This window comes from Barbus barbus (genome assembly GCF_936440315.1).
Source record: "Barbus barbus genome assembly, chromosome: 12".
In the NCBI taxonomy this organism is placed as follows: Eukaryota; Metazoa; Chordata; class Actinopteri; order Cypriniformes; family Cyprinidae; genus Barbus; species Barbus barbus.
The window spans coordinates 13,298,684-13,316,818 of record NC_136740.1 but is presented as its reverse complement, the minus strand read 5'-3'; the positions used below and the strand labels follow the sequence as shown (position 1 = coordinate 13,316,818).

The 18,135-nt window shown below is 36.8% G+C and overlaps 2 protein-coding genes across 3 annotated transcripts in view; both read left to right on the top strand.

The window, feature by feature from the left end:
• Window positions 1–243: 243 nt before the first annotated feature.
• Window positions 244–2,351, top strand: LOC306878528 (E3 SUMO-protein ligase ZBED1-like; the record flags this gene model as incomplete). Its single annotated transcript, XM_079430969.1, has 2 exons — window positions 244–808; window positions 1,324–2,351. The coding sequence occupies 2 exons, from the start codon at window positions 244–246 to the stop codon at window positions 2,349–2,351; spliced, it is 1,593 nt and encodes a 530-aa protein (XP_079287095.1).
• A 1,790-nt stretch (window positions 2,352–4,141) lies between these two features.
• The window catches only part of LOC306878179 (DEP domain-containing mTOR-interacting protein-like), a gene marked incomplete at its 5' end in the record, with an annotated part of 47,106 nt that continues 33,112 nt past the window's right edge, over window positions 4,142–18,135 (top strand). Inside the window, 5 exons of one of the 2 annotated variants that reach the window (XM_079430362.1) lie at window positions 4,142–4,515; window positions 4,822–4,921; window positions 10,052–10,230; window positions 11,613–11,736; window positions 16,066–16,244. In XM_079430362.1, the coding sequence (XP_079286488.1) occupies window positions 4,836–4,921; window positions 10,052–10,230; window positions 11,613–11,736; window positions 16,066–16,244 (568 nt within the window). Of the gene's footprint in view, window positions 4,516–4,805; window positions 4,922–10,051; window positions 10,231–11,612; window positions 11,737–16,065; window positions 16,245–18,135 lie in introns of those variants that run through there. The other variant, XM_079430361.1, reaches the window with a different exon arrangement.

Here is an 18,135-nt window from a genome sequence, read left to right as displayed (position 1 = left end):
AGCACAAATTCCATTATAAGGAAGTGGTTTGGCTATCTGAAAAGTGATGAGGAGCAGACTAAAACGATCTGTAAAATATGTCGTTGGTTTGTGAAAACCAAGACTGGCAACACAACCAAACTATTCCATCACCTAAAAAAGTATCACCCAAACGATCACACTGAAAGCATGAAAATGCGGGCTGATGCTACTCCGTCAACAAGCAGGGCTAGCATCGGGGCTGTACCAAAGAAGAAATCGATCATGTCGTCCTTCGTGGCCATTACCCCTTATGAAAACTGTTCCAAAAGGAGCAAGGATATAACCAGGGCCATTTCTTACTTTCTAGCGAAAGATATGATGCCCCTAAGCACAGTGGAAAGAGACGGGTTTAGGAAATTAGTTAAAGTGCTTGACTCCAGGTACGAACTCCCTGGCAGAAAATACTTTTCCAAAACTGCACTGCCTCAGCTATATGAAGAGTGCCGCGGAAAGCTGGAAAATAATCGAAGGAATGTGAGATACTTTGCCACTACCACCGACCTATGGTCCAGCCGCACATCCGAGCCATATATGAGCCTCACCATTCATTACATCAACGAGGAGTGGGGTCTACAATCAAGATGCTTGCAGACTGCATATTTTCCGGACGACCATACTGCGGAAATACTTTCTGCGGGTCTGGAGGATGCACTCGCATCTTGGGGCCTTAGCGAGGACCGTCATGTGTGCATCACAACGGACAACGGCGCAAACATTGTCAAGGCTGTCTCACTTAAAAACTGGACTCGCCTACAGTGTTTTGGTTACCGGCTGCATCTAGCCATTGGTAAGTTAAGCATCTAAAAAAAGGTCAGGTTTTCAGTGCTAAAAACAGCATATGAGGATTTATAACATATCCTAATTGATTTCACAGCATTTAAGGCTATCACGTTTGACTGCATAATTTAGAAAATGCTGTCGTATTCACACTGCCCTAATGAACACCAACTCGTGTGTGGTTGTGCGCTGTAAACATTTTAATGTTTTAAAATGTGAGTAATGCATCTATTCCACAATAATAACGTGATAATTTCTCATAATTCATTAAATTTGGATTCAGTTACGTTTCTGTCGGCATTGAAGTTGTCATGGCATGCTTAAGCCATTATGTCAGTTTATTGGGACAGTGTGAACTAGCCTTTAACTCAGAATTGTGGGATAAAAAGACTGATTGAAAATATCATAACATTGTAATTTATCATCACAAAATACTTTTTATCATCACAAACAAGTCATTTTTATAATAATCTTTGCCTTGTAAAGATTCTAAACATATGCCTACACTCTTTTCTTCATCATCAGAGGGGAGTATGAGAGATCAGAGAATCCAAAGGGTGTGTGCAAAAAAAGTGGTCAGTGCTTTTTCTTTCTCATGGAAAAAGAAACGAGAACTAGCGGCCACTCAAGAGGAGCTCAAGCTGCCAAAACACAAGTTGATCACAGAATCACCCACCAGGTGGGTGTCACGCCATGCAATGATAGCACGAGTGCTAGAGCAGGAGAAGGCCATTGCAAAAGTTTTATCAGCCGATAAAAAAACAAGGCACTTGGCTCCTTCATGGCAGGACATTGACGTTCTGGAGTCTGTTTGCAAGGCTCTGAACCCACTTGCTGATTTCACTGATGCCCTTTCTGGTGAAGAATATGTGAGTGTGTCGTACCTGCAACCTGTACTGCATCTTTTCAGTGAAGAGCTCTTGAAACCTGTAGCTGATGACTCAGAGCTCACCAAGACCATCGAGGCTTCTGTCATCAGCTATCTGAATGAGAAATATGACAATGCTGCCACCGATGACCTTCTGAGCATAGCATGCCTTGTTGATCCTTGTTTTAAGACACGCTACATCAAAGATGACAAGGTTGAGGCTGTAAAATCCAGAGCCGTGGCTCAGATGCTGGATGAATGTCAGAGCACATCGCAAGCTACTCCTGCATTCCCATCCACTGCACTGGGAGGAGGCAAAGGTGATGGTGCTGCTGCTACACCTGCCAAATTGCAGAAGACGACACTGGGCAGCTTTTTCAAGAAGTCCTACACTAAGTCTGCTGCAACATCTGATCTCACAGAACAGCAGGCTATTGAAGCTGAACTAAACAGCTACCTGCAGGCTCCTGATGCAGACAGCGAGACCAACCCCCTGGCATGGTGGAAGATCAATTCAGCAACATACCCCAGAGTGAGCATCCTGGCAAAACATTACCTGTGTATTCCTGCCACCAGCTCACCCTCAGAGCGTGCTTTTAGCACAGGTGGTAATATTTTGTCCTGCAACAGGGCAGCTTTAAAGCCAGACACAGTGGACAGAGTCTTTTTGGCAAAAAACCTGTAAAAGTTTTACAAATTGTGTGTACTTGCTAGAAGTTGAATATTTTTGTTTACGTTTTGCACATTTAATCTACCTCTTAGAGCCAGACACTGTTGACAGTCTATTCTTCCTGGCAAAAAAACAACAAAAAAAACCTTGAAAGTTTTACAAATTGTGTGCACTAGCTAGAAGTTGTATATTTTTATGTTTACGTTTTGCACATTTAATCTACCTCTTAAAGCCGCACTGTGAACAGATTTTATACTTTTATTTTTTTATTTATTTTAGTAAGTTGTTTTAATTTTTAAGGCCAAATGTGTAATCTGTTTTTGTTAAACTATACTTTAAAATGTAATGTAATGAATCCTCTAATTTTTGTGGCTTCAGTCATTGCTGGGATACTCTTTTAAAGCTGGGAGCATTAACAACTTATATCGAAATATATATCGTTATCGTTCAATATGGAAATAAATTATCGCGATTACATTTTTGCCATATCACCCAGCCCTAATAGAGAGTGAAATATCTACTTTCAAAATAATAATAATAATAATTAAAATAGAAAACGTGTGTGTTAGCATGGATGATTTACATGAAATTGAATGTGTGCAATGCACACATTTGTTTGCAAAGTGTATCATCCAGCTCCATGAGACAGTAATCGCCCGACGATACACTGTCTCCGAAAGAAAGCCAGTAAGTGACGGGCTGCAGGTCTTCTTTCCTGTACTTTAGCGATTTGTAGTGTGGCTTGACCCTCTTCTAATGTCCTCATGCTGTCAAAATTTGTTTTATCCAAGTCGACTCAACATAAAGGCTTGTGCTGTTGTCAGCGCTCAACTTTCCCGCAATATTTTGGCCGGAAGAGAAAGTTGATTGACAGCAGAATGAGCCAATGAACGTTTTCAGGGGGACCCGTGATCGTGTGTAAACGCAACTTGTCCACTAGATGGCGCTTCATGACAGGATTTCATTTACTGGCCTGTTCTTTTCTGATGTTGTTTTGATGCTCACAAAAATCTCTACCCAGTATCATGTCCCGAAGAGGCGTTTTCTGTTTTACATTTACAGTTGTCCTTGGTAAATGTGCACTTACTTTAGAAAAGCTTTAACCACAGCTGTGGACTGTTTTTTCATTTTTAATAATAAAATAAAATATATATATATTTATATACAGTATATATAAAAATAAAATAAATAAACAAATAAGTAAGTCAGCAAATTAATTAAATAAAATCCCACACAAATAATCACACAATAAACATGCAGTATATTAAAATGGTTTATGCTCATCTCACTCTTTTCATATTTAAAAAAAATCAATAATTTATATTCTTATTTTTATATAAATAATTGTAGATTTTTAGATTTCAGAATCGAAAAAGGTCTGTGACGATAAAAATGTTTACTAATACACAATAAAAATGTATCTTTTTATTTGTTTTACATTTTAATTAAATACAAATAAAATAATTTATTATATTTTTATTGTTAATTGCAACTGTTTTATGATTATTTTAAAATGGGAAAAAATTCTTATTTTAAAATGTTAAATTACGCAAAGCATTTTGAATTACCACTGTGTATGAAATGTGCTATACAATTATATATATATATATATATATATATATATATATATATATATATATATATATATATATATCTTTAATATAACACAACGTAAAAAGTTTAAACCCATGTTTTGAAGAAACATCAGCATATTTTGTTGCATTTTAGTCTTAGATTAAAACGGTGTTTTTGCTGGGTGTTTAAAGTTATTATTTGGGAGTACAGTGATAGACTCCAAGCTCCGCCCCTCATGGTGAACTCCCCCTATGAGTATGGCCAAGACTCGCCCTGCAACATGAGCAATAACGTGCTTTCAGTGGACAATAGTAAACAACTCACAATAGCGTGAAGAAAACGAGTCTGTCTTCAGGAATAATCTTTAGTTTGAAGCTTCGGTGTGATTTATTGCAAGGCTTTGCGGTGCATGCATTTAAACACATGAGTGGATGTAAGGTTACTGATGACTGAGGGCACTTGATGGCACACAAAAGACAAGTTATTTCGAGTCATTTTGATCTGTGACCAGCTGAACAGTGATGCTCTGTAAGTGACATCGCTGCTATTCCTCTGCAAACATCATTTCGGATCAGTCTGTCGTTTCTGCATCGAAACTAATAAGGTAAACAGTGTTTTCTTCTTATCATTGCGTGTTTATTTTGATGTTCTTACATTATAGAGACCGATTTGAATCTTTCGGATGACATATTGCACATGTAATGTTGTGTTGATTTCACTCATTTCATTCAACTGGGCAGTTCCTCTACCTCAAATATTAAGGCTGTCATAACAGTCATCACGCCTATCCCGATCTGCCATATGAGAGGCGTGTTCAATACAAACACAAGCACGCTTTGCGTGTCAGTTCATTTCACAAACAGCGATTTTCTCCCCTTTATTACATTTGCGTGTATGATTTCATGTTCAGCTGGGCTGTCAGAGATGGACGGCATCGGGAACACCATGCAGAAGAAGGCTGCTGAGCTGGAGCGCATGGCCGAGGTCCTCGTTACAGGAGAACAGTTACGGTAGGTGTGGCTTCTTGACGCCCTAATTTCACCGACGCGACGCGTCAAAACCAGAACGCTCCTATTTAAATGAAAGGACCTGCAAGCGCGACGTCCCTAGTTTGTCGCGTCGCTATTAATAGATCTCTTCAAATGTGCCACTGCGGCTTTTTAAACAATGAATCCAGAATAGAGTGGCATGTGTTCATTTACTCCTTTATTACACATTTGGGATTGAAATATAGTAAGTTTAGTAGTAGTACATAAAGACACACAATTGGCACACTCATTTGTGACCCTGGACTACAAAACCAAACCATTCATAAGGGTAATTTTTTAAAAATTGAGATTAATACATAATCTGAAATCTGAATGAATAACCTTTCCATTGATGTATGGTTTGTTAAGATCCAATCGGGCAATATTTGGCTGAGATGCAACTATTTGAAAATCTGCAATCTGAGGGTACAAAAAAAAAATATTGAGAAAATCGCCTTTAAAGTTGTAAAAATTAAGTTCTTAGTAATGCATATTACTAATCAAAAATTATGTTTTTATATATTTATGGTAGGGAATTTACTAAATATCTTCATGGAACAAGATTTTTAGGCCTACTTAATATCCTAATGATTTTTAAAAGAAAAATCGATAATATTTGACCCACACAATGTATTATTGGCTATTGCTACAAATATACCCATGCTAAATGTGACTGCTTTTGTGGTCCAGGGTCACATTTATTTGTCATTACACAATTTTTCCATTTGATTTATTTCTGTCTTTTAAGTCATGAAATTAAAATTGACCCAGTTTATTTTGTAAATTCATGATGTAGATATAGATTGTCAATTAATCATATGTAAAAGTTTGATTAAGGATTCTGACATTCATTTTTAAAAATACTAATGTGCACGGATAAATAATTTATAATAAACACCGCACTTCGTCCCGGTGGCATGTGGCGGACTTCTTCAGTCATTTAGGTTGTTCAACCAAAAATGAAAATTCAAGAAGATATTTAGAAGAATGTTGGTAACCAAACAGTTGCCAGTAGCCATTGACTTCTAGTATGGAAAAAAATATGGAAGTCAGTGGCTTCCAACAACTTTTTGATTACCTGCATTCTTCATTGTATATACACACACACACACACACACACATATATATATATATATGTGTGTTCATCAGAAGAAAGAAATTCATACAGGTCTAGAACAAAACGAGAGTAAGTAAATGATGACAAAAATGTAATTTTTGGGTCAACTATACCTTTAAGAAAAATACAGAGCAAAAGTGCTGGCCATCCAGCCTGAGAGCATCTCTTTGACCCTTTGACCCTGACAGTTTGGAAAATGAATGAATGGGGATAGTAAACATGTTTTTCTTTGTTAAAGTCTTGGTTTATTCATAAAGTACACAAAATACACCCTTTTAATGGAATGACCTCTATAAATCTGCTGGGGAGAGTCTTGTATTCCATTGAAAAAACTAAATTTTGTTTGCAGTTGATCACAATCATGGTGAATTTTTATGCATTATGTGACTGATTGGTGAACATGCTTGTGCCTCTGTCCTTCTCCAGACAGCTGCTCTGTTCGCAGTGAACTGTGACAGTGATAGTGAATGAAGCAGAAAGGTGTTTAGTCGATACATCTGATTAATAATTGCTGAATCCCGGTACAGGATGCATGTAGTTTTTTTTTTTTGTATTTCACATTAACACTTATTATTTAAACTTTATTTAGGAGCTGTTTTATTGTGTCTTGTACAGGATTTCACATTCAGTGTCCTGAATGTGCTTTAGTTTCAGGTGCATGTAATAATAATGTTAAGGGATCTCTAACAGACCCCCTGGAGGTAAACTGGACATCATTTGGTGGGTGAGAGAAAGATTTTATTTCCTAGTTGTGTGGGAATATCAGTATCACAGGAGTGGTTCTGTTGATGTAGGTCACAGTGAACCAGTTTTATCTTCCACCTTGTATGCAAAGCTGACTCAGGATTGTATAATCAGTAATCAGGCAGTGACAGCAGATCCACATTTTACCCGGTCCCAGCGCAGGAGTACCTGATTCAGCTGTCGGGCCGTCAGGTTAGCTCTACTCTAACTAGGTTTGTTGTTCGTAGTCAGAACAGAATTGAGTTCAGTTTGCGGACAGGTTTAAATGAGAATGCACTAGAGGGTTTTATCTGGAGAGGCAGTGACATAATAATCAGAAGTATTACAAAAAAAATATATATATATATTGAACAATAAGATAAAATAGTGAATAAAACACTTATTTATTGTGGAGTAACATTGTCCAACAGCATATAAAGTTTATCACTCCCTTTGGTCACATCTATACAGAGTTATTATTGTAGCTTTATATTTTTAAGGTAGTTATTAATGCAGGCGAGGTGTAAAGGCAGCTGCACATTAAGAACGATAAATATGAAGATAGCTATAGCTATAACAATAACTATCAGTATCCACACCAACACGATATTGTTCTTTTTACTATAAGTGCATGCAGCAGTTTTGTCACCTCCCACTTTAAATGCTCAAGCTCTTTAAAGCAGGATAGATTCTGATTGGCTGCCAATGTTTTTATAACGATACTGTTCCTCTGTATCATTATGGTTAGTCGTGGTCTGGACTTTGCTATTCTTTTTCATTTAGAACAATTTGAAAACTATATATTTATTCTTATAGTTATAGTTAATGGCCTTAAAGGATTAGTTCACTTTTAAAAAAACTTTTGCTGATAATTTACTCACCCCCATGTCATCCAAGATGTCCATGTCTTTCTTTCTTCAGTCGAAAAGAAATTAAGGTTTTTGATGAAAACATTTCTCCATATAATGGACTTCATTGGGACCCAAACGGTTCAAGGTCCAAATGACAGTTTCAGTGCAGCTTCAAAGGGCTTTAAACAATACCAGACGATGAATAAGGGTGTTATCTAGCGAAACGATCGGTCATTTAAAAAATAAATTAAAAAGTATAAGTTTTATAAGCACAAATGCTCGCCTTGCTCTGTTCTGTGATGCGCGTTTGTGACGTCACGTAATACGCAATTACGTGGAAAAGGTCACGGTTGACGTAAAATCCAAAATTTTCTTTTAGGCTTTTTAATATTAAAACACCCAGGATACACACACGAAATGGGCATTTTAAACAATAAACTGACACAAAGACATTTGAATATGTGTATATGGTCCTCCTTCCGCACATTTGTAAACACTGACTCGGTACTTCCACCTACCTCAACCGTGACCTTTTCCACGTAATTGCGTATCACAGAACAGAGCAAGGTGAGCATTTGTGCTTATAAAACTTAAACTTTTTTATTTATTTTTGAAATGACCGATCGTTTCGCTAGATAACACCCTTATTCATCGTCTGGTATCGTTTAAAGCCCTTTGAAGCTGCACTGAAACTGTCATTTGGACCTTGAACCGTTTGGGTCCCAATGAAGTCCATTTTATGGAGAAATGTTTTCATCAAAAACCTTAATTTCTTTTCGACTGAAGAAAGAAAGACATGGACATCTTGGATGACATGGGGGTGAGTAAATTATCAGCAAAAGTTTTTTTTAAAAGTGAACTAATCCTTTAAATTGATCAAGTTTTATAGTATATCATGTGTCAAAAACTTTAGTTAGCATTGCAATCATGAAAGTCTATTTTTAGTTTAGATTCCATTTAGATTCCGAGTTATGTTAGTCTTTATTTTTATTTCAGTTTTTATAATAACGCTGCATCCCAATCAAATTAAACGGATTTGATTTCATATTAAACATGAAATGATAATTAATTTGAATCAATTAGTTCATTAGTTCCACATGACAGCAAACCACATAAACATTAATTTGCTCCTTATTTTAGTCGTCCCCTCATATGCCACTGGAATACACCAGGCGTAGCTGACATTTCACTCAAGCTATTATATGGTAATATTGTACCACATGTCTCTCATTGCTCTATTGTTTGGGTGTCAAAAAGTGCCAAAGTGCACTTTAATGGTATGAACTACTGGCTGCACACTGCTACAGTCGTGCGAGTCTTTGTTTAGTCACTTGTCAGCCCCATGCCGTTGCGTCAACTGCTGCATGACTGCTTGTTGCTGATAATATAATTCAGAATATATAGCTATCAGTGTTAGGACAAGATATGATGGACACAGTTATGGCGTGCGTAAGCTTTGCCTGCACACTTTGAGCACTTTTTATGGTTTATTGTAGTTTCTGTTCTTGTGGTTGTGAACAAATTGTTTCTACAACTCTTAAAGAGACAGTTCACCACAAATGAATTTCTAGCATTATCTACTTATCCTCATGTTGTTCCAAAGCTGTATGACTTGAACACAAAAGAAGATAATTTAAACTGTTTTTGTCTATGTAATGAAAGTCAGTGGGGTTGAAAACATTTTGGACCCCTTTGACTTTCATTGTATGGACAAAAACTGTTCATCTGTATGTGATTCACAGAAGAAAGTAAGTCTTTATTTGAAATGACATGAGGTTGAAAAAATAACATTTATTTTTTGATCGAAAAAAAAAAAAAACTTAAGTGGTTTTAAGTGGAGGTGTGCTATTTTATGAAGAGAAGAAATGAAAGTGACCAAGGTTTGGCCTGGTTGTCATAAATTCCTTAATCTAACACAGAGGATTAAGTGAAAGGTGCAGTAAAACTATTGCATAAGATCAGATGACATAATAAATATGAATACAATTAGACAAATTCAATCCATTTATGATAATGACCATAATAATGACCAAAGACATAATAGACAAAAGCCACATGTTGGATCTTGAATTTTGACAAACTCAAGGTTAGTCTAAGCACATTACACATTTGAGGTGAGGTGAACTGAAATATAAATTTCCATTTTATAATTGTCTCATTCTATGTCAGTTGTAGGTTTTCCTATCTGGAACTTTTCTACTTTTTAAGACAATTCAGAAAGTTATTTTAGGCTGGATCTTCATGAAATGACCCAGGAAAGATAAAGCTCTGTAAATGTAGGTATGGAGGTCAGTTTTAAAAAGTGTGTCAGGAAGTTACATGTTTTGTATTGCTGGTTATTTAATGCTGGTTGCTGATCGGATAATTCACACCAAAATGTGGGAGGATGGTGGTTGATCTGATTTATTTCCTGTTTTCCAGGCTACGGCTCCATGAGGCTAAGGTGATTAAAGACAGGAGGCATCATCTCCGCACCTATCCAAACTGCTTTGTGGCCAAGGAGATCATTGATTGGCTAATTGAGCACAAAGAAGCGTCTGACAGAGATACTTCCATCAAGATCATGCAGAAACTTCTTGACCAGAGCATCATTCACCATGGTGGGTTTGTCCATCACATCCAGTATTTGCATTCCTAGATTTGTATTCCACTATATTAAAGGGATTCTTCACCTGAAAATGAACGTTATGTCACTATTTACTCATGTTATTCCATTCCTGTATAAAGATTATCCTGGCTGCTGTTTTCCATATAATGAAAGTGAATGGGGACTGAGGCTATTGAGCTCCAAAAATGGAAAAAATCTGTGTAAAAGTATCATAAAAGTGGTCATCAGAATTGTGAATTGATTCTTTGATTAGATTTGATTAGGGATGTAACGATTAACCGCGAGCTGGTTGAAAATCGATTAAAATATGTGACGATTCAAATCGGTTGAGATGCTAAACAAATAGCGATTCAATTAGGGGTAGGAGTTTATATGAATGTATGTCTGAGCGGAACTTACTGTCTTTAGAAAAGTTTAGATGGTGTTTTTAATCTAATTTAGATTAAAAACTGTTCATGATGCATGTATGCAGCATCTTTGTTTGGATCATGATTAAAATGCAGTGGTTGCCTCTAATTTTAAATGGAAAGAACACAGACAAAGCCTTATTTTTTTTATATGAAGATATTTATTTTATTTGTGTTACTTATTTATCTGATTTGGGGCTTGTTTTAAAATTTCTATTTAGTTTTGTTATTTACATTTACATTAGTTATATTACATTTTGTTATTTAGCAGACGCTTTTATCCAAATCGACTTACAAATGAGAACAATAGAAGCAATCAAAACCAACAAAAGAGCAATAATATGCAGGTGCTATATTAGTATATTATTATAGAGTTATATTTTAATTTCACAAAGAAATGTGCAGCATTTTGTCCAAGCAATAATAAAAGGACATATTTAATTTATAATTTGTCTTAAATCAAATTTTGTAAAAAAAAATAAAATCGTGAATCAAATCGAATCGTGAAATCAAAATCATGAATTGAATCGTGAGTCGAGTGAATCGTTACATCCCTAGAATTGATTCTTCTCATAATTTGGCTACAATGTACCATTTTTGTCAATTTTTGAGCTTCAGCAAAGGGAGAAGGTCAATGAATAACAGCTTAAATTTCCATCAGTATTAGAGTATCAAAATCATATTGACCGCTTTTGTGATATTTGTAGGGTATTTGTTGTTCTCATTTATAGCCTATACAGGCCAAGTCCCCATTCACTTTCATTATATGGAAAAGAGCAGCAAGGATAAATAATTACAGAATTTTCATTTTCAGGTTAATTTTATGTGTAAAAGTACACCAAACATGATCTCTGTTACACTGTCATTGAAACTAGTTTGATCTTTAAACCATTGCTTGTAGGAGTGTGTATTGTTCAGCTGCACTTAACTTACAACAAACCTGTTTTGAATCTGTTTGTCCTCACAGTTTGTGATGAGCACCAGGAGTTCAAAGATATGAAACTGTTCTACCGTTTCAGGAAGGACGACGGAACCTTTCCGCTTGACAGTAAAGCCAAAGTTTTTATGAGAGGCCAACAGATATATGAGAAGTAAGCGCTTTCATACATGATTCAAATTCTGAGAGGTTATTAAATTCTGATGTCCATTTGTTAAACCTTAACGTTATCATGTTTTTCCTCTTCTTCTTATTCATTATTGAGGTAGAGGTCGTTAAAGACCAAGCAAGGTAGTTTCCTTTCTACTCTTCCTCTCTAGGATGTGATTATGCTGTTGTTCATGTGTGACACAAGTCTGTACATATTGATTTTGAGCATTTGGAGTCTGTCCGGTAAATGAACAGTGTCCATAGAAACACAGGTTTCAAGCAGATTGAGCATGCTGTGTTCCAGCTGGTTACATTTAGAAGTAGCTTCTTAACCTGCATGTTGTCACTTTGCTGATGTAGCTCAACACAAAACCACACGCTCTATATGTTTACTGTAAAAAGAGAAAATACTTCCTTTTGGTTTACTGAACATTTGTTTTTTTAAGATGATTTTAATATTCATTTTATTTGATTAGTTTTCCAGTCTTGTTTTTGTCGTCTTGACCTCTGTATTTCTTTTTAAAATATATTTTAATAATTTTAGCGTGTTGTGTGTACAGAAAAAAATGGTAGTAAAACAGTTTTCATTCAGAAATTGCTTTAAATTTGACAAATAGTTACAAAAAAATGGCAAATAACACATTGAATTAAACATGAAATTAAAAATTAAATAGTATTTTCTTGTAACACATACTCCAATAATCTTTTTTTTACGCTGTACTGTTATCCACTGCTGTACATGACTCAACAGTTAAACAGTTATTTGTCTTAATTATAATTCTGTCATGACAACTCTCGGAGGGATTGGCATGGTAATGTACATGACAATGTTAATGTATTTGGTCTTGGCGGAATAAATCTGCTATGCTGCTGCGGCAGATCAAGTACAGAGACTTGCTACTGCCAATACATCCACAACATGCTGCTGTGAGCATGTAAGAAATACTGCTGCTGCTGCTGCTGCTGCACATATAACACAAATGAATAATCCCATATAGCATACATGAATCACCTCGTAGATATAGGTGGAGCTGGGGAAGGTGGAGAGTTTCAGAAGTGCGCTGCCAAATGGCTACAGCCAATGAAAGCCAGGTATTTCAATATTGAGCAATGAGCTCATTGGCTACTGAAACAGGAGAAAACCAATCAGCTGAGCATATGATAATGATGTCATTAGGTCAGATTAAGTTGGACCTATCAGACTGCACCAATTTAGAGTTTCATGACAGAACTCTGTATTAATTTTATAGAAAGACAATAGGTGATCTAGTCATTTTTACTTTAAATTAATTTTTAGTAATTTAGTCATTAGTAACATATGTAAGTAGGCCTAATAAGTAATTCCTCAAGGATAAGGTACTTCATAATATTTATTTTGCAAATATATATTTTTTGGTCAGATCTTAAAAAACTAGTTGAGGATCTCAGTCCTAGGGAACATTATTCTAGTTCTGCGTTGTCATGATTGGATTGTGAATTGGTACCTAGATTTTAATAAAACTGATCAAGGGGTCATTACTGGTCATTACATTTTAATTTTTTTTAGGCATGTAAAATAACTTCTGTTTAAGGTTTCTTTGAAAGATGATTATAATATTAGTTCTTTTCAGGTCTTAATTTAGCTTTACAATGGATCAAACTCTACATGATGCAACCAAAAAGCACTTGCCTAGTGAAATATTAAAGTAGGGAACTGTCGAAGCAAGGTTAATCTGAGCCATGAATGGTTTACCCATCTTGCAATAGCAGCTTGTGTTTACTCTGCGATTATGACCAGGATGAGGTCGAGGTAGCAGCATGCAGTCTCTGTCCTGCTGCACTGTAGACGTTCCTCTGCGGGCTGTCCTGCTCTTGCATAACAGGAAGATGAAGTCCAGCGGGAGACAACTGTCACACAAACCACCAGTGTGCTTTTATGTAATAACCATGGACACATTTGTGCTTGCGGTCAGTGTTTGCAGACTTTGCTCTTAGGGAAGCTTGTTTGGATCGCTTCTCATTATTGCTGAAGAGCTCAGTCTGCTGATGGAGCATAAATATAAAATGTTTTTCAGAGTATATGGAGTACTCTGTATGATTATGGTCAAGTACATAGGAAAATGGCCAGGAATGTTTTCTAAGCAACCGTGATTAGCCTTTGTCAACTATCTTGGTATTTTTAATGCCTTCCCGGTGTTTTTAAAGGATTGTTTGCTAGTGTTGTCAGTATACCTACATTGTGGGCTTGGGTTACTAAAGCCAAATGTAAAAAGAGGCGTATGGCCCCTTAAATAGCTTCAAGAACTTTCTGCTTCAATGTTTATTCAGATTGTTCCCTTTTGTCCTAATGGAGGTTTTATCTTTTAATAGATGTTGAAGACATCTTTTAGCATCTGGATCCCTTTATGAGCAAAATAATTCTTTATACCAGACCTGTACAGCATGCACACAAAAAAGTGTGTAACTTTGAACTTTAATGTGCTATTTATATTTGATTTGACCCTTGATGTAACTAAAATGATGTACATTTTAGGTTACCTGAGAAAACATTTTTACTGTACAATACACTGCAGTTCAAAAGTGCTCATCAAGGCTGTATCTATTTGATAAAAAATACTGAATATTATTTCACAAAATAATATTGTGAAATATTATTGCAATTTAAAATAAATGTTTTCTATTTTAATATACTTTAAAATGTAATTAATTCCTGTGAAGCAAAGCAGTATTTTCAGAGTCACATGATCCTTTAGAAGTCATTATAATATGCTGATTTTTAGTCAATGTTGGAAACATTTTTTTGGAAATATTTTTTATACTGTATTTTTTGGGACCTGTGATATTTAAAAAAAAATAAAAAGTTAAAAAGAACAGTGTTTAGTCAAATTAGAGATTTTGTGTTACAATAGTAACTATTCAAAAGTTTGGGGTCAGAAATCTTTTTCTTTCTTTTTTAAAGATACTTTTAAAAAGTTTAAAGAAAGTTAAATAAACTTTATTCAGCAAGGATGTGTTAAATGGATCAAATTGATGGTAAAGACTTCTATTGTTAGAAAATATTTCTATTTTGAATAAATGCTGTTCTTTTAAACTTTTTATTAATCAAAGAATCAAAGAAAAAGGTAACACAGGTTCAAAAAAAATATTAAGCATTTTTCTATGAAACCTGTAAACCGCATTCACTGGTTCTAACTCTGTCGTGACATCAGCTCTATAGCGGTTTGCCCGAGCATTGCTATTCTTTCCCTTTTACTGGCGGCATTCAATCAAATGGCTTCCCAACTTATTTTTGTGTGCGCGAGGCACATTATTTCTTCTGCGCGGCCATGGTGGCTCAGCTTAGAGGGAACACTGCGTGGGAGCCCTGTATTTAAGATAGCCCGTCGGGCAGGGCAGTGATACATTTTGGTAGCCCGACTGGAAAACACAATAGCCCCAGGACGTCGGGCTAGCAATTTTGCGAGCCCCGACTTATATTTTAAAAATACCTGCATGTAATTACATCTGTGATTGATTTCTGTATATACATTTACAATTATACTGTTAACCCATCCTTTACACCTTAACCCACCCTTAAACCTACCCACACCACCAAACCTGTCTCTAACCTTTCCGTATCCCACCTTAATAGCAGAAAAAGTGTTTTGCAATACATGGACACAAGTGCATTGTACGTATTTTTTGATGTACTGTAAGTAAATAGTAGTTAAGGCCACTTAATATAAAGTGCGACCAAAAATCTTACAGCCCCCAAACTTTTGAGTGATAGAATACATCAGCTGTGTTCAACAGAATTTGCATTAGCAACAATGTTCATAACATTATATTGCTTAATGAGGCAAATGACAGTTCAATCAGCTAGCCCAATACTCTCTTACCCTGGGACAGCACCCTTATTTTTGAGCTCTGACATTAGTTTCTCATGACTTGACAAGACTGCAGCACTAAGCGGTCTGCAATTGTAATATCTTCTATGCATATGCTTCTAGAAATGATCAATTCTGAAATGGTGGAAGAGCCAGCGAAAGTTTTATTTTCCTCAGTTTTCTCTAAAGACTTGTATCTCTAAAGGCAATCTTTATTTAGCTATGGACAACTAAACAGCATGTCTTTGTGAAAGTGTTTGGTTTTGACCCGTCAGCACCTGCCTTTGAATGATGGAGAATGTTGCATTTCTTGAAAGTTCTTTTGCTCTTTTTTTGTTGTCGAAATTCAGCAGCACTATGAACTTTGACCTTGTTTTGATGAAATGTGAAAATCTCTTCAGGAATCGTGCTGTTTTGTGATGAATGATCTCTTAATGATATACGCAATGAGTTTGACATGTTAATGAGTACGCCGTCTCTCTCTGCAGGTTGATGAACACTGAAAACACCCTGCTGCAGACGTGTGAAGAGGAGGGAGTGACGTATGAGCGGACACTGGTGGCCTCAGAGTTTATAGACTGGCTTCTGCAAGAAGGTGAAATGCCCACCAGAGAGGAGGCCGAGCTGTTGGGACGCAGACTGCTGGAGCATGGCATCATTAAGCATGGTGAGCAAAGCACACGGGTAGAATAGATAACTGCAGCATACACCTTATTCTTTGAAAATGTGGAAAAAGTCATGTGGTCTAACCCCTGCAGACCCTCATGATTGTGTGTCAAGTTCGATAGGACTTGTAAAAAAAAATAAAATAAATCAGTTACATGATACATTTTTGTATCATCTTTTTTTTTTTTTTTTGGCTTTTTTTTCTGGCATGCAACAAGAAAATTATATATATATATATATATATATATATATATATATATATATATATATATAAAATTTATTTTTATTTATTTTTTAAGAAACTTAATGTAACGGAAGTAACAGAGGAAGCGTTCGGATCCATCTGCAAAGCTTTATTCAGAGACGTGGTCATTAAACAGGCAAGGATCTGGCAATGGAAAACAGGTATATTGAGGGCAAGGCAAGAGAAGTATCCTTAACGGGCGTGGTCGATCGACGGCTAACAATATCCAGAGAGCTTGACAAAAGAGGTAATCCGTAAACATGAGCAATAGTAAGGCAATGTGTAAATCTAAGATACACAGGCAAGAATCAAAAACACGGGGAAAACGGGCAAGACTATGACTTTGACTAGACTAGGCAGGCTCCGTAAAGCTATCACAGTGACAGATGCTAAACAATCCTCGGCGATCTGGAAGAAGTCCAAGGCTTATAAAGCGTGTCTGATGGGATTCAGCTGGGTCCGTGTACTTGGCGGCCAACAGATTTTCCTTTTGAAATTAGAAAACCAAAATCGGGAATCGAGCATTCACTCATTTTTTGATTTAATATTGAAAGTATGATAGTTTAATATTGATTAATATTTTTCGTTTTTTCAATTTATTATTATTCTGCCTCGCGAAACTGCGGAAGAACTGATGACGGCAAGGTTTGATCTTCGGCTGACCAATCAGCAGAAAGGGACATTTAATTTCCGCCCACGTGTAGAAATCGAATATTCAAACTGTTTATACATTTTTCTACCCCTGAACGAAAAACGAAAAATTAAGCTGAATTCTTGTTTTTCGTTTCTTGGAAAAAATTAAAAAAACGAAAAAGGAGCCGTTTTCTAATTTTTCTACTTTCAATATTAAATCAAAAAATCAGTGAACACTCGATTCCCGATTTTGGTTTTCTAATTTCAAAAGGAAAATCTGTTGGCCGCCAAGTACACGGACCCAGCTGTGTGTCTGTGTAATCAGTGCATTCAGGTGTGTGTGTGTGTACAATCAGTGCAATGGATGATGGGAAATGTAGTCCAGGGTATAGTGTAACAGTCTGTGTAGTGTGAGAGTCCTTGTGGTGAGCGGGTGACCTCTGGTGGTGAGTGAACTGAAATTCATAGACCGGATTTGTGACATAGCCCCCCGCCCCAAGGAGCGGCTTCCAGACGCTCCTATTTCAATATAATTCAGGAGGGCGGTGGAGCGGAACAGGGAGAGGGACAGAGGGCCAGGTCCACATGGAAGTGGAGGGACCGGGGACTGAGGCAGAGCCAGAGGCCAGGACAGGCCCGACAGAGCAGGGGCCCACCAGGGCGGAGGAGACGGAACAGGAGCCAACCAGGGCGAAACAGATGGGACAGAAGCACACCAGGGCGGAGTAGAAGATCTCCACGGCAGAGCAGAAGAGATGACCACTAGACCGAAGTAGAAGACCACCACGGTGGAGCAGATGACCACCAGACTGATGTAGAAGACCACCACGGCATAGCAGAAGACCACCAGACCTGAGCAGTAGACAACCACGGTGGAGGAGACGGAGCAGAGGACCACCAGTCCAGAACTGTAGACCATGTTAGGGACTGGGACCTAGGGAACACTGAGACACACGAGACAGACAGAGCATTTTTGGCCCCAAGAGCCAAGGCAGGGAACACAAAAAGTTCATCA